Source organism: Aphanomyces astaci (genome assembly GCF_000520075.1).
Source record: "Aphanomyces astaci strain APO3 unplaced genomic scaffold supercont1.73, whole genome shotgun sequence".
Classification (NCBI taxonomy): domain Eukaryota; phylum Oomycota; class Saprolegniomycetes; order Saprolegniales; family Verrucalvaceae; genus Aphanomyces; species Aphanomyces astaci.
Window position 1 is genome coordinate 293,102 of NW_009798336.1, and position 17,331 is coordinate 310,432.

At 49.8% G+C, this 17,331-nt stretch overlaps 9 protein-coding genes across 16 annotated transcripts; 5 read left to right on the forward strand and 4 right to left on the reverse strand.

The window, feature by feature from the left end:
• Window positions 1-656: 656 nt before the first annotated feature.
• Window positions 657-2,877, reverse strand: H257_15693 (hypothetical protein). Of its 6 annotated transcripts, none has more exons than XM_009843870.1 (5): window positions 2,537-2,877; window positions 2,272-2,472; window positions 1,566-2,190; window positions 1,212-1,520; window positions 685-1,150 (listed from the first exon to the last, which is right to left on the reverse strand). In XM_009843870.1, exons 3-5 carry the CDS (start codon window positions 1,893-1,895, stop codon window positions 743-745), a joined length of 1,047 nt encoding a protein of 348 aa, XP_009842172.1. In that variant the 5' UTR covers window positions 1,896-2,190; window positions 2,272-2,472; window positions 2,537-2,877; the 3' UTR covers window positions 685-742. The 6 variants fall into 6 exon arrangements, with proteins under 6 accessions (XP_009842170.1, XP_009842171.1, XP_009842172.1 ...); XM_009843866.1 differs by having other exon boundaries at window positions 2,237-2,472; XM_009843868.1 differs by having other exon boundaries at window positions 657-1,150; window positions 2,237-2,877.
• Window positions 2,024-2,334, forward strand: H257_15694 (hypothetical protein; the record flags this gene model as incomplete). The annotated part of the gene is made up of 2 exons (XM_009843871.1): window positions 2,024-2,251; window positions 2,305-2,334. The coding sequence occupies 2 exons, from the start codon at window positions 2,024-2,026 to the stop codon at window positions 2,332-2,334; spliced, it is 258 nt and encodes an 85-aa protein (XP_009842173.1).
• A 94-nt stretch (window positions 2,878-2,971) lies between the features above and the next one.
• On the reverse strand, window positions 2,972-3,843 carry H257_15695 (hypothetical protein). The gene has a single exon (XM_009843872.1). The coding sequence runs from the start codon at window positions 3,573-3,575 to the stop codon at window positions 3,225-3,227; it is 351 nt and encodes a 116-aa protein (XP_009842174.1). The 5' UTR covers window positions 3,576-3,843; the 3' UTR covers window positions 2,972-3,224.
• A 224-nt stretch (window positions 3,844-4,067) lies between these two features.
• H257_15696 (hypothetical protein) lies at window positions 4,068-4,422 on the reverse strand. The gene is made up of 2 exons (XM_009843873.1): window positions 4,238-4,422; window positions 4,068-4,192 (listed from the first exon to the last, which is right to left on the reverse strand). The coding sequence occupies exons 1-2, from the start codon at window positions 4,384-4,386 to the stop codon at window positions 4,111-4,113; spliced, it is 231 nt and encodes a 76-aa protein (XP_009842175.1). The 5' UTR covers window positions 4,387-4,422; the 3' UTR covers window positions 4,068-4,110.
• Window positions 4,423-4,555: 133 nt separating this feature from the next.
• H257_15697 (hypothetical protein) lies at window positions 4,556-4,892 on the forward strand (the record flags this gene model as incomplete). Its single annotated transcript, XM_009843874.1, has 2 exons — window positions 4,556-4,599; window positions 4,645-4,892. The coding sequence occupies 2 exons, from the start codon at window positions 4,556-4,558 to the stop codon at window positions 4,778-4,780; spliced, it is 180 nt and encodes a 59-aa protein (XP_009842176.1). The 3' UTR covers window positions 4,781-4,892.
• A 318-nt stretch (window positions 4,893-5,210) lies between these two features.
• On the forward strand, window positions 5,211-5,592 carry H257_15698 (hypothetical protein). The gene is made up of 2 exons (XM_009843875.1): window positions 5,211-5,286; window positions 5,331-5,592. Exons 1-2 carry the CDS (start codon window positions 5,228-5,230, stop codon window positions 5,467-5,469), a joined length of 198 nt encoding a protein of 65 aa, XP_009842177.1. The 5' UTR covers window positions 5,211-5,227; the 3' UTR covers window positions 5,470-5,592.
• On the reverse strand, window positions 5,211-6,833 carry H257_15699. 2 transcript variants are annotated; one of them, XM_009843877.1, is made up of 4 exons: window positions 6,438-6,833; window positions 6,069-6,395; window positions 5,820-6,001; window positions 5,211-5,757 (listed from the first exon to the last, which is right to left on the reverse strand). In XM_009843877.1, the coding sequence occupies exons 1-4, from the start codon at window positions 6,798-6,800 to the stop codon at window positions 5,580-5,582; spliced, it is 1,050 nt and encodes a 349-aa protein (XP_009842179.1). In that variant the 5' UTR covers window positions 6,801-6,833; the 3' UTR covers window positions 5,211-5,579. The 2 variants fall into 2 exon arrangements, with proteins under 2 accessions (XP_009842179.1, XP_009842178.1); XM_009843876.1 differs by having other exon boundaries at window positions 5,211-6,001.
• A 1,600-nt stretch (window positions 6,834-8,433) lies between these two features.
• Window positions 8,434-12,518, forward strand: H257_15700. 2 transcript variants are annotated; one of them, XM_009843879.1, is made up of 7 exons: window positions 8,434-9,297; window positions 9,337-9,896; window positions 10,175-10,700; window positions 11,034-11,247; window positions 11,294-11,639; window positions 11,741-11,860; window positions 11,920-12,518. In XM_009843879.1, exons 1-7 carry the CDS (start codon window positions 8,472-8,474, stop codon window positions 12,427-12,429), a joined length of 3,102 nt encoding a protein of 1,033 aa, XP_009842181.1. In that variant the 5' UTR covers window positions 8,434-8,471; the 3' UTR covers window positions 12,430-12,518. The 2 variants fall into 2 exon arrangements, with proteins under 2 accessions (XP_009842181.1, XP_009842180.1); XM_009843878.1 differs by lacking the exons at window positions 11,741-11,860; window positions 11,920-12,518 and having other exon boundaries at window positions 11,294-11,700.
• Window positions 12,519-14,445: 1,927 nt separating this feature from the next.
• Window positions 14,446-15,857, forward strand: H257_15701 (hypothetical protein). The gene is made up of 4 exons (XM_009843880.1): window positions 14,446-14,799; window positions 14,850-15,173; window positions 15,230-15,411; window positions 15,468-15,857. Exons 1-4 carry the CDS (start codon window positions 14,470-14,472, stop codon window positions 15,778-15,780), a joined length of 1,149 nt encoding a protein of 382 aa, XP_009842182.1. The 5' UTR covers window positions 14,446-14,469; the 3' UTR covers window positions 15,781-15,857.
• The last annotated feature ends 1,474 nt before the right edge of the window (window positions 15,858-17,331 follow it).

The following is a 17,331-nucleotide window of genomic DNA, read 5'->3' on the forward strand; positions in this document are numbered from 1 at the left end:
CTCATCCATTCGGCTGCAAACTTGGCGCGAGCTTTCTTGTGGTGGGGCTTGAGGGATGGACGAGGTTTACGCTTGATGTACTTCACCAGCTTCGTTGAACGCAACCATTGACGCACAGTAGATGGCTTTATTTTGTTATCTAAAGCATCGGCAATACGCTTGGACGAGTATTGCTTGATCGTAGCCATCCGAAAGATGCGGCGGAGCATTCGCTTGGTCACTTTTGGCTTCCTGCCAACACGTTTTGGTGGCTTTTGTTGCGCGTCTCGAGCCAGACAAGTCCGAATGGCCTTTTCGCTGCATCCGATGGTACGTGCAATGTACCGGTTGCTTTTGCCTTCATGGTGGAGGGCATGAACGGCACCAACTTGCTGTGGGGTCAATAGCTTGCCTCTTGGCATCTTGTATTTCAAATTGGTGTCGCTGACATTTTCATGGTTGTATTACTAACATTTAGAAGCTTCTAGAATGGTAAATACATGTATCAAACGTACTTTTTTTGCTAAACTTGAAGTGCGTCTATAGTTTGCATCACCCTGAAAAATGGTTTTTTGTAATTTTCAAAAATAGTACTTCGAATTTTAAAGTTTTGTCACCAACAATGTATTTCGAAACTTAAATAAAGTATCATATCAAATCAGTGAGCTTCAAATCGAAATAAGTTTTGAGAAATGTCAAAAATTCACGTGCGTCTATAGTTTACATCAGGACTGTATACTATTAATAATACTAGTAGTAATGGCTACACCCCCAGAATGGTCTTGACCTTGGCCAGCGATATGGGCATAAGTCCAAGCACATCGCGTCTTAAGCGGGATTCCCACAGCGGCGGAGGCACTCCACTGAGGTCGCATCCCCACATGCTGGCTTCCACCGGCATGTCCACCGGTCCATGGTTGGTGATGCGGTGGGAGCACTGCAGCACGGCTCTGATGTGGATATATCCCAGTGGAGTCGTGACAAACTCAAACCAGGCGAGTCGATTGCGCTGCTTGGGGACAATTCCCCACGCTTCGTCGTGCAAGATCTGCCTCGACACGAGCACCGTGCGAGTCGGACTGGGAAAAATCCCAACCACCAAATTCACATGATCCCCCGTCTTGGAGATCATTTGGTGCAGCAGCGTGTTTTCATACGGTTCTCGGATCGTCTAATACACGATCCATGATTGTCAGCAATATATATATATATATATATATATATATTTCTACCGTGGATTCAATGGGGTAGAATAAATTAGTCATCAACACGTCGCACATGTGATCTCGACACCGGTCGATGACGTCGGACTTGGTCGTGACAAACTGCCAGCTCAGCAAGTACTCGTTCCCAGCGTCTGTGAACTCCACGGTGGCCGAGAAGGCTTCTGTTACATGTCGACTGAATGGGTACTTGGCGAATGTGGGCTCGATGTTGTGGTACATTTGCTGGGTGATCCAAAGCTTCCCGAGTTGGCGTGATGCGAGGTTCGTTGGGAGCATGCAGTGCTGCCATGTGGGGCTCACGGGATTGGGAGAGGCCTAAGCAACGTCAATCAGCGCTTACATCTCCCAAGGTGAACGTACTGCAATGGTGGAATTGCATATCACCCACTGCTCCATGCAACGAAGCAAGCGGGAGGTCGCCTTGACCTTCTCCTTCAACGACTGGTACTCGACGTGTGAAGGCTTTACTTCTTCTTCCAACGCCAGCGCGATGTCTTTCCAAGGCAACGCTGATGCGTTTCCTGCCGAATGGGTCGACGCGCGCAAGGCATGGATTTCCATCTCCAAGCGTCGGTAGGCCATCTTCAACTCGCATTCCTCCAACTTCTTCTCCTTGCGATACGACACCATCATCTTACGCTTGCGCTCCCGTCGGCAGGACTTGTTGGCATCGTGCGCGGTCACCATCATCCCTTCGTCGTTTCTCGCACCTTGGTATTCTCACGTCGTTTGATTGGTCAGTTCTTTTAAAATACACTTGTCTGATTGGCTATAATTCATTGCGATGTAGCCTTTTCTCAACCCTCCCATGCCCTCCCATGTCGATCGTCACATGGCGAGCACACGCGACTTCCTTCCCTTGGACGCTCGTCAAGTCAGCGCAGACCATCGCCGACATGACATTGGCATCGTCGGCTCCGCCCGACCGGACCAACTGCATTCCCCGGAGCGACATGAAGCGGACGGCACTCGTCGGCGGTCGACCCTACCATGGCGAAGCCGTGGGAATTGAGACATCGGCATCATCTTACCATTGTGATGGTCAAGTGAGCTAAAGTCAACTCACTTTAGTAATCGTTCGTACAGTACGTATATGGAGGAAATCCCCCCCATGGAGCTGGTGTGGTGAGCGTTGCAGTTGCCGACAGTGTCCAGTGAATAGTTACGGCCACACCGCCTGAAAGTACTCGACGGCATTCAGCCAGTGCTCAGAAATGTCCACTGTACTGCATCGTCGTGACGCAATGGATGGGGCGAGTGGGATGTGCTGGAAGGTGACGTCAGTTAGTATGCCCAAGTTAACAACTGACAGTTCAGTAACAAGGAATCACCTTGGTCGACAGGCTGCATTCATCCACGCTTCCTTCATTTGACACGACAGTCGCCTGGGAGAGATGGCCTTTTGCAGAGATGGAAGGGATGGAAGTCCCACCACCACTAGAGAGCACGAGACCGGGCGGTGGCCAGTGCACTTTCTAGCTCCGGTATCCGACGCGGAAGGTACTCGACGTCGGCCTTGCCTTTCTTTTGCATATTCTACGGGATGGCTTGGCCTGCACGACCTGGCGTCGGCTCGCATCAACCACCATCACCACGATGGTGATGCTGGTTGATACGGGTCGACTGTAAATAATCATGACGATACGTTTAATTGGCTAAAACCCGACCTCACTAGCCAATCAAAACATCATAAAAATGAATCAGCCAATGGCGTCAGTTCTCGAACCATCAGCGCCTTTACGCGGCTACACTTCCACTCACAATATGGAAAAGCTCCTCAAGGCAGAGTCTTCCTTCCCATTCCTCATTGGTGAACATGCTAAAGCTGGTGCTGCTTCCGCTCCTGGCGGCGTGCATTGCCTTACAGGAAACCCATGCTCCAGTACCCTCGCTCGTCTGCAGTCCGCTGGAGCCCAATGTCGTGTATACGGGCTACAACTTGATCAATACCACGCGCGCGACGGCCGACGAATGCTGCGATGACTGCCGCGACACTCCCGGATGCACCATTTTCGTCTTCTACAAGAACTCGTGCAGGCTCAAGACCAGCGCAGGACCGGTGCGCACTGTGGATGGGGCGGTGTCGTCGTTCCTCGTCCCTGAAACCCCCGAGCCCACCCCAGAGGAACCCAGAAACGATCCGACGCCATCTCCAGTCACTTGCGGCTGTGTCGGCGGGTCGCTTTGCTCGGACGACGGGTATTGCGGCGCATGCAACATAATGTGGACGGCTGGCGGCGACCGAACGTGTGAAGACCGGCTCGAGACCACGTGTCGATGGTATGGCCAGCGTTGGTGCGGTGACGTGAACGAAGACCCAGAACCTCCAGCGAACCCAGTTGGACGATGCGAGTGCCACGCCGGACACATGTGCGATCTCGAGCGAAGTTCGTGCGGACACTGCAACTACCCTCGCCTCGCTGCCGGTCCAGGGTTGGAAGGAGTCTGCGAAGACTGGGAGCGCGGCGCTTGCCTCCACACATTCGGGGGCCAGTGGTGCGGCAACATGCCCTAAAGTTGGTTTCAATGTAACGTTATACGTGCAAGTTTGGTTTCGATGCTACACCCTGCTGTAGTTGGCAACTTGGGATAAAGTAGAGCATTCTTAATCTAGCACATGCGATACAGTACACCGCCCATACCCCACGCATCGAAATGTCGACCTCACACTCGGATCACTGCCCAACCTTCGTCTTTGAGTTGGTGCGTTGAAGGCTCCCTGATATACCAGGTGGAGTCTGCATGCGCTTTCGCCGTCAACTCTCCCATGAGGACATTCCCTCGTGCTAGTCGTTCTACGTGTACGTGTCCCTAGGTCCTGTAGCCTCCCATGACCAGCCTGTGTTGAGAGAGTTCCGACGATTCACAAAATGCCAACGTGTTCCATTGTAGTTGCAATTACTACCTAACGAGCAAATGCATTTTCGATGGCGGTGCCCGTGGTGAAAGTGGGCTTGACAGGAGTAGGGACGACAAAGGCCAGAGATCTACACCACATACACATGAGAAAGGGAAACGAGGACGTGGCTTACTCGTTCAGCTTGCGAGGAGGCAAGCTGGTCTTGGCGGTCTTGACCTGAACGTTGAATCGAGGCAAGGACGACAAGATCGTTGATGCCTTCTTGGTCGTCAACGACGACGAGCGGAACTTGTTGGACACGATCAGGCTTAGGCGGGTCATCGTAGGTGCTGACTGCTGACTGCTGGCACCACAAACACCCGAAACGCTACGCGATTGGCTGGAGACATCCGGATACGCTGCAAACGTTGGTCCTTTTATCCGGATTACATCGTTGGGCTTGGGTATCCGGATGCTTTGCTTCAACGTTGCCTTCTTCGCATTGTCGAAAATGGCGGTTGCAGACAAAATGAAGAGCACGTGGCAGCAGAACAAGTACGTTCCTTGGGCACGTTGACGATGAGATTGATGGGTGAATAGGATGGTCGCCTGGGCGATTGTGGGCGGACTCGCCATTGGGGCGTACCTGTACACGAAGCCCAAGCCCAAGCACGACGACTTCCATGGATCCGACTCGTGGAACAAGAACATGGACAAGAACAGCCCCAAGAAGTGATCACTTTGCTTTCGAGTGGATTGTGCGACGGCATCCACGGTTAACCACGGTTAACCACGTAATTTACATATGCGCACTGAAGAGGCAGAAAGTGCAACCAACTTCACCTCGACTCGTGGATGAGTGATCGCTGCACGCCATGCAGCATGGGTTGGTGTTGACCCTTCACAACGAACAAGACCACGAACGGCTATGTATATGGAAGTTCGCGCGGACGTCGTGGAGGCGCTCGCACGCCACGGAAGCCAAAGACGCGATCTTGACTGCTTTCAAATGAACTGATCCCTCTCTCCTGTAAAGCACAATGCTTCGTCATGTTCGCGTTGGTTGCTCAAGCAGCACATGACCCACGGGGTTTCGGGGTTTGCCCAGATGTGTTATCCGGATATAAGGGTTATCCGGGACCAACGCTTCTTCATTTCATCAACCACAGCGACAGACAGCAACATGGCGATTCTGGACAAGGTGAAGCAGGTGTGGGGGTCCCAACAGTCCCAAGGATTCAAGTACATGATACACATCTTGGTGAGGTTGATGGATGGATGGCTAGGTTGGCCGCATGGGCTATTGCGGGCGGCATCGCGCTTGCTGCGTACGAGTACACCCAGCCGCCCAAGCACGACGACGATTTCACCGACGCCGCGTCGTGGAACAAGAAGATTCTGGACAAGAACGCCGCAAAGAAGTAACCGACCGGTCCCTCGAGTGACTGGTGCAGTACATACACCATGTGTAATATACACGTTGACACCTCCATCATAGTATGAACCACATCACGTTACTTGCTAAATATATATCTTCACCAACTGGGAAATTGCGGCTTCCTAGCGTTCATATAGGGACATCCGTTGATGTTGACTTGGAGCACTTGCGCGTCGTCGTCGATGGCAATGGACCCTTCCTTCGTGTAGCACAGCGTGTGGATGGCCACACTGCGCACGACCGTGTTGCCATTGGGCAGGTCTTGCACGTCATGCCTGCACATGTCGAGCGTCTTTAACTTGGCCCATGAAGACGAACGAACGAAGTGGGGGATTACCAGAACATGCGATTCCGCTGGCGGTACGCGCGATGGCTGCATGCTTCGTCATCGAGAATCTGCTGCAGCACGAACACGCACCGATTGGGGGTGCAGAACTCCCCGCAGAGGAGGTTCACATACTCTTGTCTTGGCGTTACAATCGCAAACTGCTTGGTGTTGCCTTCGATCTCGACCACCGCCTAATAACAGTTTAGCGTCGGAAAACGATGTCACAGAGAGAACGATGTCTCAGACGATGTCACGTACCTGTGCAGACGTGGCATGCTGCTGCACATATGTCGACTGCACAGACAACAGCGTCGAGTCGATGTACGCGATCGCGTCTTCCAGGGACTCGGTCATCTTGGCCTGGCGGCGGTACACCGTGTAGTCGCCGCCGTCGACGGTGACGGACTCCGTGTCCCAGTCGATGGTCTCGTGGGAATCGATGGCGGGGAAACCGTACTGCTGGAATATGCGGTCCGTGTTGTGGTACATTTGCAGGGTGATCCACTCCTTCCCAAGTCGTCGGGACGTCGGATGCGCCAGAAGCGTCACGTCCCGCCACGTCGGCACGCGGCTGTCGAGCGCACTCTGTCCATGCATGAGATACCGTACGAAAGGACATATATATACCTTGAGCACAGAGTTGGTAACGACCCACTTCTTCATGGCCCACACCTGCTCCGCATACGCGTCGACCTGGGTCTTGAGCACCTTCAACTGCGACGACGCAATCTTCACCCCTTCGTCCATCCCCATCGCAACGTCTTTCCAAGGCAGGATGGACTTGGTCAGGTTGCCTCCGGTCGCATGCTTCTTGAGAGGAGCGATGTCGATCTCCAACTCGCGGATCTTTCTCAGCAGGTACTCTCGCTCCTGCTTCTCCTCGTTCCGGTACATCTGCCGCATCGTCTTAAAGTACGCGCGGCGCCGCGTCTTCTGGTCAGACTTCTCGCACGCGGTCGCATCGGTCAAGGGAGGCCGTCGGGTGGCCATGTGGTCGTTTTAGCTTATACTACTGCGACATCCCGACCGAAAGGCGTAAAATATCCCACCAAATTCAAATAAACTCCCAAAATACTCTTGGGGAGGGGGGAAATGACTCGCCATTGTATTTTTAAGTGATTTTCAAACTTGATTGTCGTCTGCCCTTCGTTGAATTAATGAAAATAGCTCAGTGATATAGAGGTTTCTTAACTCAATTCGATCCCCGGATTAAGAGTTATCCGTCCCTCCCAGGGAATCCGGATAACAAGGGAGACGATGCATGAACCGTTATATCCGAAGATGCAGTCGCGTTACAATTGGCGAAGCGGTTCCACAACAACATGTGGTTCTAGTATGTCACCCGCTCGGATGATAATCCAAACTCACAATTAATCGTTGAATTTTCATTGGTTCATATGAACAAGCGCGCCAAGTCCTGTCAATTCATGTGTCAGCGAGGGAAAAGTACACAGGAACCTTCACACAAGTCGCTCGCAAAGTTTCATACTTTAAATCATAGTATATGAAAGAATGCCTTCATTTTCATGACATTTCAGCCAAAATAGGACTAACAATAAACCGATATCCGTCGTCCCAAATACCTCGACGTTTTTTACTCATTTACCCAATTTATACAAGATTTGTACCAATGAGAAGCTGGGAATTCGGTGTTTCGCTTGCTCATATTTATATTACAGGTTTGTTGGATATCATCAAAATAATATTGCTCCTCAAGAATCACAGACCCGACTTGATTAATGTATGGTCAAATGGGTAACAATATGCGTATATACAGAGGTAACGTAAACTCTATAATCTAATTATATTATATGAGTACTCATCCGTTCTACTCGAGTCAGGCAGACATCCCTGCCATAACCATTGTGGCAGTCCTCGCCCTCTATATCGACAATGGTCATGTAAGTAGTTTGGGCCAATTGGCTCGACCACTTGCTTGTTCACAAGAGGCAGTTCACGTTCATCAGTCTGATTTTGGACAAATTTAAATAAATCCTCGTAATAAAAATGATTTTGGGGCAAAATTCGAGGTGAAACGTGGAGGTAGTTAGTTGTACCTATGGTGCAAGTCACCTAAAGACTACAAATAAATGCCTTGACTTTCGACAGCTATTCCAACTTTGTATTGATATTATTTAGGAAAATATACCGTAATAACGATATACATAGAACTGGACAAGCCCAACAGAAGTTACGGTTCAGATTTTCGATTGGTGAAAAATTGATCGAGTAATAGAATTTAAACCAACCGCTTTTTGTATGGAGATATATGGAACCAGGTACATTTTGGCCGAAAAGGAGTATCAAGTATATATTGGTCTTTGTATACAGAACTTATCCGTACGAACGTTTTCATTGTATCCGGATTATTCACAATGTTTAACCTAATTACCAGGTAAAAAACCTAACTAATAATGATTTAACGTCAACATTTCGTGGGTTTAACTGAAAGAACCGAGGCGTTTAATAGTAAAACGTCTCCTCCTGAGGATGGCCGATGATCTGTGTAGTCTTTAGATGACTTGCACCATACTTGTTTAAACCCTGAGATTGCAATATCTCACCGTTTCACCACGGAGTAGTACTACGTAGTAGTGACTTTAAATAGTGTGAGCTTTCCATTGCAACCTCCACCAATTCCCGTTTGACATCGCTGCCGGCATGGAAGCCGTGGAGGAAGCGTGCCTGGCCTTCGCTGCCGGTCGAACGACCGCCGAGCGCCAGGCTGCGGAGAGTGTTCTTCATCACTTCAAGCAGAGCCCACAAGCACATGCAGACTCCATCCATCTCCTCACGCACAGCGCCGTCCCCATGGCCCAGTTCCATGCCGTGACCACGCTCTGCGAGCTGTCCCTTCTCGAACGCGTGTCCGTGTCCCAGCGCAAGGAAACCATCGGTTTCCTGCTCCATCACGCCACTTCTTCATCCTCCATGCCGTCCTTCGTCGCTTCTGCACTCATATCTACGATCGCCATCCTCATCAAGCGAAACTGGCTGCAGGAATCTCCCACGGACCGGACAGCCATTCTCTCCCACATTACGCAGCTAGCATCATCGTCGTCCAACACTCCCAGTAACCTCGTCGGCATCAAGCTCCTTCTCGCATTCGTCACGGAAATGCGCGGCGCGTCGGATAAGAAGACCCGCGCCATGTTTCAACCCGTGGCGTTCCACACGTCATGCCGCCAGGCCCTCGAGAAAGATGGCCTCGTCCAGATCCTCGCGCTCGCCGTGCACCTCATCACACACCAGCCGTCTCCCCAAGCCCTCGAGCACGTGTATCTGTTGACGGTGGAGCTGCTCCAGTGGTTCGAAGCCCCCTCTGACTCGACGTCCATTCTGCTTGCAGTCGATCCGCGGTGGAAGCCTTACCTCGTTCAAGCCAGCTTCGTTCAGGCCATTTTCCAAGCGTATACGACCCACCGCAGCCACGGCCTGTGGAGCCACACCATCCGCCAAGTGCTCATCCTACTCGCCTCTGTCACAGGTAGGCGTTCTCTACATGTCTAGTCTAACGTCGTCGCAGGCTCCATCTTTGACTCCCCCGACCACCACGTCGCATACATCACGTGGATCTTCCACGGCGCGCTGTTCATCTTTCATCACCCGCTGCCATCCAACGTCGAGCGCGAAGTCATCGACATGTGCCAGCTCACATATCGCCTCGTGTCCAACTGGTCTAGCCTCAACGACCCCGCGCTAGCCGACCCGCTCGTGTCGGAAGTGGCCCGCCTCAGCTGCCTCCTCCTGCAGTCGGCCCTCCAAGAAGCAGATGAAGATGGAGGGGAAGTGTGGCAGATGGAGGGCCTCGACGTACTCATGGACGCTTGGAGCCTCCTCACCGCGCCCTTCGCCACGGCGGCCCTCCCCCCTCCCCCCACCATCCAAGCCGCCAGCGCCCAAGTCGTCCGGCTCTACCTCCAGGTGCGGCTCCGACTGGTGTGCCGAAGTGACGACAATGACGCAGAAGAAGATGAAGATATTGAGCTAAATGTGGCCAAAACCCTCGAGGAACAGCTCGGACTCGTTGCGTCGTTGGCTAGATTGAACGCACCCCAGAACCTCTCGCTGTGCCTGTCGCTCTTGGTATATATATATATATATATACCGCCATCTATATATATATATATATGTATTTGCCCACGACATGGATGTTTTCAGACCTATGATCGTACGACATGACCTTATTACATTTGACTTATATACTGAATTTAGTGGAATCCTGCATGAGGTGTATATACATGTTTATTGACCTATTTTACTGATTGTATAATGTGTAAATATATATATATAAATTTGCCTACTAATACTATGATTCAATCAACATATATATCCATCACGTGCTTATATATATACATATCTAGGTCGAGACAGCAAACGAACGGCGGACCCACACGACCAAGTCTCTCGACGACGAGAGCTTTCGACATGTGCTGGACAAGCTCCACTTCGTCATATTATTCACGGGTATCGTGATAGCAGACGAGTACAAGGGCGAAAAGCCTGCCGTGCCTTGGTCGATGGAGGCGACTCTGTCAGTTGTGGAGCAACTGGTGCACGGGGTACTGACGTTGCTGGCCGAGGAAATTCAAGCTGTGCAAGTGGCTCCGCAACGAGAAAGCCCGTACCTGTCGGAGCAGCTCCTGAGCACAGCCACAAGGCTACACGTCACGTACTTCGACATATTTCCGTCTAAATCGGCAGATATGGTCGCCCTCTACTGCCAGAGCGCCACCGTGTACTTGACCCACTGGTATATGCAGCCCCATGTCATTCAGAACGTCGTGGAGCTGCTGCTAGCGCTGCCAAAAACACCCGCCGCCGTCGGATTGTGTATGCAGTCGGCCCAGTTTCAGTGGCTGACTCACTCGATATTGGCCGTGCAAGGCGGTATATATATATATATATATATATTGTGCATTTCACCCATATTTGAGAATCATGAATAGCTTTCGAATCGATTTGATCCTATTTGTTCATCTTGTACCCAGTATACTTTACAACGATGCGTGAGTAGTATATATGTGGTTTTGCCCAATTCTTGCGGAGGGGTCAAACGTTTGGATTGGCAGAAATTCGACAGGAGGACGTGATTTGATTGGCCCAGGCGGTTCTTGAATCCATTCGCTAAAGACATTCGAGTTTTCTGCGGAGGGCTGCTCCAGTTTCGAATCTTTTTTGAATATATATATATATTTAATAGTATTTTATTGGCGAGTGTAGCGTTGCTGTACATACCTAGCCAACGCCGGGGTCTGATGTGTGAAGCCCTCGTGCGCATCATCGTACCCGACGCCCCCGACCAGTTGGCGCCGTTCGTGTCGGAATGGCACCGCTGCTTAGACATGATGACGCAATCATCAACAACAACTCACAGTCATATCCAAGTGGAAAGTATCTTGGAATTGTATGCCGGCCTCGCTCGGTCGTCGGAAAGGTATGATAGTGCCCAACCTTTGAATAGTGACCAAAGATACCACTAGTCGGTCGTTTGCGGCCGTGGAACCCCTCGTCCTGCCGTGGTTTCCCCTCCTTTTAAGGACCCTCGAGACGTTCCAGTCAGTACCGTCCATCGTGCCGCTCGTGTTGAAGTGCGCGTGCGATTTTGTCGAAGCCAACTTGGCCTACCTCAGCCTCGATAAAGCGATGGACCTGTATGGTCACTGCGACCGCCTCATTGGCACGTTCTGTGTCACTAATTCCGTGACCCAGCGGTCGGCAATTAGTGACGACGAGCTCCAGTTCGAAGACATGTTTATGCTGCTCACGCTGCTGTCGCACCTTGTGGCTAAGGACGTGATTGATTTCGCAGACGACACGGCAAATTCGGTATGAATTTAGCTAAACAATAGTATTGTTTTGATGTCAAAAGTATATTATTATGCTGGAATAATATATATATATATATATATATATATATATTTCTTTAGGCGGGGGTGGTCGCCGACGTGGTGTTTTCAGGTCTGAACCAAGTGATTCCACTCATGACCCACGACTTGCTCCAATACCCCAAGCTGAGCGTGCAGTATTTCACGCTCGTGTCGTATCTGGTAACTATATATATATATATGAAGTTAGTTTTATGATATAATATATATGTTGGGGTTAGGTGGACGTGTATCCGGATAAAGTCGTACGGTTGAACCCGTCGTTGCTGCATCAGCTGCTGCAGTCGTTGGTCGTGGGCATGCGCCACACCAACACTGACATTGTACGGTACAGTTTCCAATCGGTCGGGGAACTGGCGGCGTGCCAGCTGCGGCAGCCGACCGCCGCATCCACGGGTCTGCTGGGCCAGTTCATTCCGGTGGTGCTGCAGATGCTCGTGTTCGAGGCGGCCGCGGCCGTGGTGGTGGACGGCGCCGCCCTCGCCTTGTACTCGCTCTTCCTGGTGGAGCGCCCTAACATCGAGTCCATCGCGCACGCGTTTTGCGCCGGCATGGACTCGCCGCTGCAGGACACCATGATGCATGCCCTCGGTCAGCTCATGCACAGCTTACCCCCAGCGCAGCCGCAAACAGCAGCGTCGGTTGGCCACGCCCGAAAGCATCGAGCGCACTTCAAAGCCCAAATGTATGCATTTGTGGCCCACGTTCGAGGATATGTTCAGATAAAGTAGTCTTATGTAGTCTTATGAAGTTATGTTTCTGGTAGAGATATCTCCACCATAAATACAAAAATGGACGAACCTGACAAGAACAACGCAAAATGATTGTTCGCAACAGGTTCTTTCGTGTTGTAGTACACTTGATGTTTGTATATCGTCGTTGTACTGTATGATCCGGATAACGCGATCCGGATAATACAGTACAACGACGGTATACAAACATCAACATGATGCTGGAAATTGATTGGTCACCAGAGGTATGAATCTATTTAAAATACATTTTATTTGGAGGCGCAAAAAATTCTATATTCCGTTCGAATAACGTTAAAAAATAGTTTTGAACAAAGCGAATATTTTTTATTCGAACGGAACATACATTATTTTGCGCCACCCCCAAAATAGATAAGTCATATTTTCCAACATCCGAAAAAATAGATAACTTAACAAAATAAATAATAAATAATGTATTCTAAATGACAGAATAATTCTCAATAACTTTAGTTCAAACTCCAAATGTACTAGTACCTGGTATTCGGATACTGACAAACAACGAAACTTGTTTGACGAAGCTATATTCCCTCTCGCATTGCATCCAGTCTCCATTTACTTCGACCTCAAAATTTGTGGTGACCAAATTTTGAGCCAATCAGCGAGCGTCATGAGTGATGGTCATTTTTAAATGCGATCGCTTTTTGGTGTGGCTAACGGTAAAGCAACTGAAAGTTTGAATATATTGGTATCTTTGCAAACGGCACTTAGGTTAATTGCGATACCATTGAGATATTTTAGTTATTCGAATAAGTTATTCTATCTCAAGTGCGTAATAAATAAATCTATGTAGTTTTGAGCCACAGGGAAAATATGTTATTTTTTTCGTCCTCCATTGAGATATTTTAGTTATTCGAATAAGTTATTCTATCTCAAGTGCGTAATAAATAAATTTTTGTAGTTTTGAGAGACACAGGGAAAATATTTTTTTCATCCTCCAGAAAAGATAAGCAATCTATCAACCCAAGTGGTCGACAACACCGGTAACGGTGCTACTCGATGTAACCCACCGGATTGAACTTGTAGGTGCACACCCCCGTGCACGTCCAAGTCCATGGCAACATGTGTCGGTCCCATGTCAGCGGCAACTGGGCAAGGAATAGACCGCCCAGCAAATGCAGCTCGACACCGACCGCATGTCCCACCAGCATGGCTTTCCCACGTGGTCGATGGCGGGTACTTCAGCGGCACGATAGTCACATGCGACGACGAGTGCAAGAAGCCACCAAGCACACAGTCCTCCACCAATGGTCAACTTCCGACACGAACAAGTAAACTTGCTCGTCGGTTACTTTAAAGGTGGAAGTTCCCAAGACATCGTTATTGCAAGTCGAGGACGACGAAAGAATCGGATTAGGCCACCCCCACTGGAATCGCATGCTGTGGTTAGCACTTGAATCGCCTAAGAATACTAAGACATGGACAGGATGGATCGAAGCGAGCTCGACGACGGCGGCGTGGTCATCCGCATGCTGTATCTGTTAGACAAGCCCAGCAACCCCGCAAGGGATACATTGCACTCAAGGAGGAGCCGTCCACGGAATGGCGACGTGCTGATGGCCGACATGACGGATAACGAGCGAGAAACACGACATCAATGGGGAATTATGGCGTATGGACAGCGATTGCGTGCGATGGGACACACCAGCACATGAGACTTCGTGATCTCGTGCCTCATGAAAGGGACGCCGCAGTGAAGTGCGACCTTGGGTGACAATGTCAACAGCCTACTGTGCTTTTCGGTTGATGTACACGAACACATGGGTGGCACCACCCTCATCCCGCCAGCGCCACCATAGCCTGGTGGGTCAGACTGACCACTCTTCTTCCCAGTCTCTTGGAATCCATGACGATTTCTCATGCATTCGACCTTGTATCATGTAGTAATACTAGTGCTCGTCCTAGTACTACTGTAGTAGAAGGTAAAAACACGTTTAAACGTCACATTACGTTAAACGCACTTGACTGTGAGTTTTTGCGATCAGATTCAATAGCCGCAGCAACATGCAAGACGTGGATGTTGCCAAGCAAGCGCAGAAGCGCCTCAAGCGTCGTGGGTACATTCGCAAGATGATGCAGCAGTACCGACAGAAGGAGAAGATGGAGGTGGTGTTCCTGCAGTCCCAAGCCGAACAGTTGGAACTGGAGTTGAAGCACCTGTTGAACCATCACAACCCTCTCGCGATGCTGCCGTGGAAGGAGGTGGCGGCGGCGCTGGACACAGACAAGAAACTCGCAAAGTCCCAGAAACAAGCGCTCGCCGATCAAGTGACCGAGGTGCAGACGCTCATCCGTGACATGTCCAAGTGGGTCACTGCGCACACGAGCATTCCGGTGACCGTTCTCATTTCTCACACCAACGACTCATGGGATGCATGTTCTAGACGTCGCCATCGTCAAGGCCAGCAGGGTGGCGCAACATCTCCCTCCTCGGGAACCATACGTCCCGCGTGACCGGCAAGGAGTGGATCACGAAGCACATGCAGCACAACGCGACCAACATGTTCCGCCAGCACGGGTTCCCGTCGCTCGAGGCCGCGCCCTTCCAAGACACGGACGTGGTGTTCTCCGAGCACCACTTTACATTTGTCCGCCGGGCGCAGTACGACGTCCCAGTTGGGTTTCCGCTAGAGATGCATCTGCGGGTGTTCCACGAGTTCCTCTGCGACGCGCTCATGGTCAACGGCCTCTCGGGGGTGTCTGTGCCTGTAATATATATTTTTCTGAATCATATCGATTGAAATATATATATATATATTCCTAGACCGTCGTGGAACGCGAAGCATCGACTACGCTGCATCGCCTAATCACTTGCCGAAATGAAGGCGTGAATCTCCTCTGCGGCCGCTTTACAGACGGCGCCGATCGGGGTCTAGTGGTCGCCCAGCAGATCCAGCACGACGACCTGTGGCCCCACGACTTGCCCCAGCGGAATCGCATGCTCTGGTATCATAATATATATATATATATCTTGGATATTCAGATAATATATATATATATAGGTTTGAGCGCATAACCCTTCCAGGAGGCCAGCGCTCCGTGGTGCGGATGCTCTATATGATGGGCCAGACCCAGAGCCCCAGAGATGGCTATGTGAGTCTGCACGAAGAAGCCCAGGAATGGGGCGGCAACCTCCAGAATCTGCCCCAGGACATGCAGGAAGTCAGGTACCGGCAGGACAGTCAGGCGTACGGACAGCTGCTGTCCGCGCAAGCCGTCGAGCGGAACCGAGCGCTGGTCGCCGCTCTCATGGCGCCACCTCCAAAGAAGCAACTGGCATCCGATTGGTCAACTCAGCCTCGTTTAGCCAAGTAGAGATCTTGTGGATGTACTACTACTATGTACAGTACATTGTGACAAAACTCAAATATTAATATGAATATGTACTACTATGGTGTTGTGGATTCGGAACGGATTTCCAGCCCCCGTCGAGCCGCCGAGTATATCGACGCTACTGGCTAATAATCCAATTTTGAGTGGATTTGATTGGCTGTTACAGAAAAGGGAGTATATTCAACCAATCAGAACTCCATATAGACAAACCACACTAATTTTGGAAGTTTATAGCGAATTCACCAGAACAGAGAGTTTTCGTAAGAGATTTTCAGTTAACAATAAGATTCAACTTGTGGAAGTGAACTGAAAACCAAGCAATTTCAAACTTTCGGGCAGATGTAAATCTCAACTTTGACGAAAATATCAGTACTTTCGGAAAGGTTTTGAGTTAACTTCTAGATTATCCGGATTACGTTTCTGGTGGACGTCCATCCACTTTTGGATAAGGTGCCTTCTATCTAAAGAGTTGTTCAGATCCACTGCTTTATCAACATCCATTTATACAAGATAATTAATTTTGGTAGCATATTTTGCTATCTCAACTGAAAAGTGGCGCTCCGAAAACTCTCTAACGTAGATGGTCAATTTATTTGGTGCACTTGAAAAGTGACCACGTCGTAGAATGCAGCGTCTCTCACGACACCGGGATTTCAATGCTGAAACGTGCTGTATGAAGCCGAAAGGTTGGGCATTCTTGTAATTATGTCATATTGGCTTGCATAGAAGACGTCGGTTTAGCGTATATTTACGTCGATTTCCACTCAAATCAAGGCAAAATAGGACACGATGGTTTATGGTCACGGCTTAAGCATCACATATGTGTGCTGGATTTGCTTACCAATTATTTTGTGATTTCATTTTTCTAGTAATTCGATTGGTTATTCAAAAAATCAAGCAATTCCATTGGCCAATTTGAGTGCACCTTAAACTGTCCTATGCACTATAAACTGGCCATCTACGTAACGCAACCAATCAATTTAAGACGCATCGTAACGTTAGGAAGGCGGAAGAACTTCCAAATCTCATGCAACATTTTCAACCTCTGAAACTTGGAGATTGGTACTGATTTAATCGTGCACAAGCACATATACAAAAAATGAGTTTTGCAGTTGTATTAAGGTCTGGTTGAAGTAAAATCTACTACTCTGGTCCACAAAAAGAGTCACATATTTCTTCTGATTGGCGGCATTTTTCTAATACTTCGAGTTGAGGCTATCTAATTGGCTTACAAGAAAGCGCAAGATCTCAGCTTTGATTGGCTGTGTTTTGAGCTTTCCAGATCGATTTTGTTCCCAAGTTATGGAGGCGGGAAATCAGTCACTGCTCGCAACGCACACATAATGACCCGCTCAGCGTTCAAAACTCAATTTCATCCTTAGTGGTGAATAGCAAACCTCCATCTATTGCACACACCTGTCGAGCCATGCCATCCGCTTCGCTGACTGCTGCTTCCCCGCGACTCAACCCACGGAGGAAGCTCAGCAACGACGAGCGTGCTGCCGTCTACCATGCGCTCCTATCAAGGAGCAT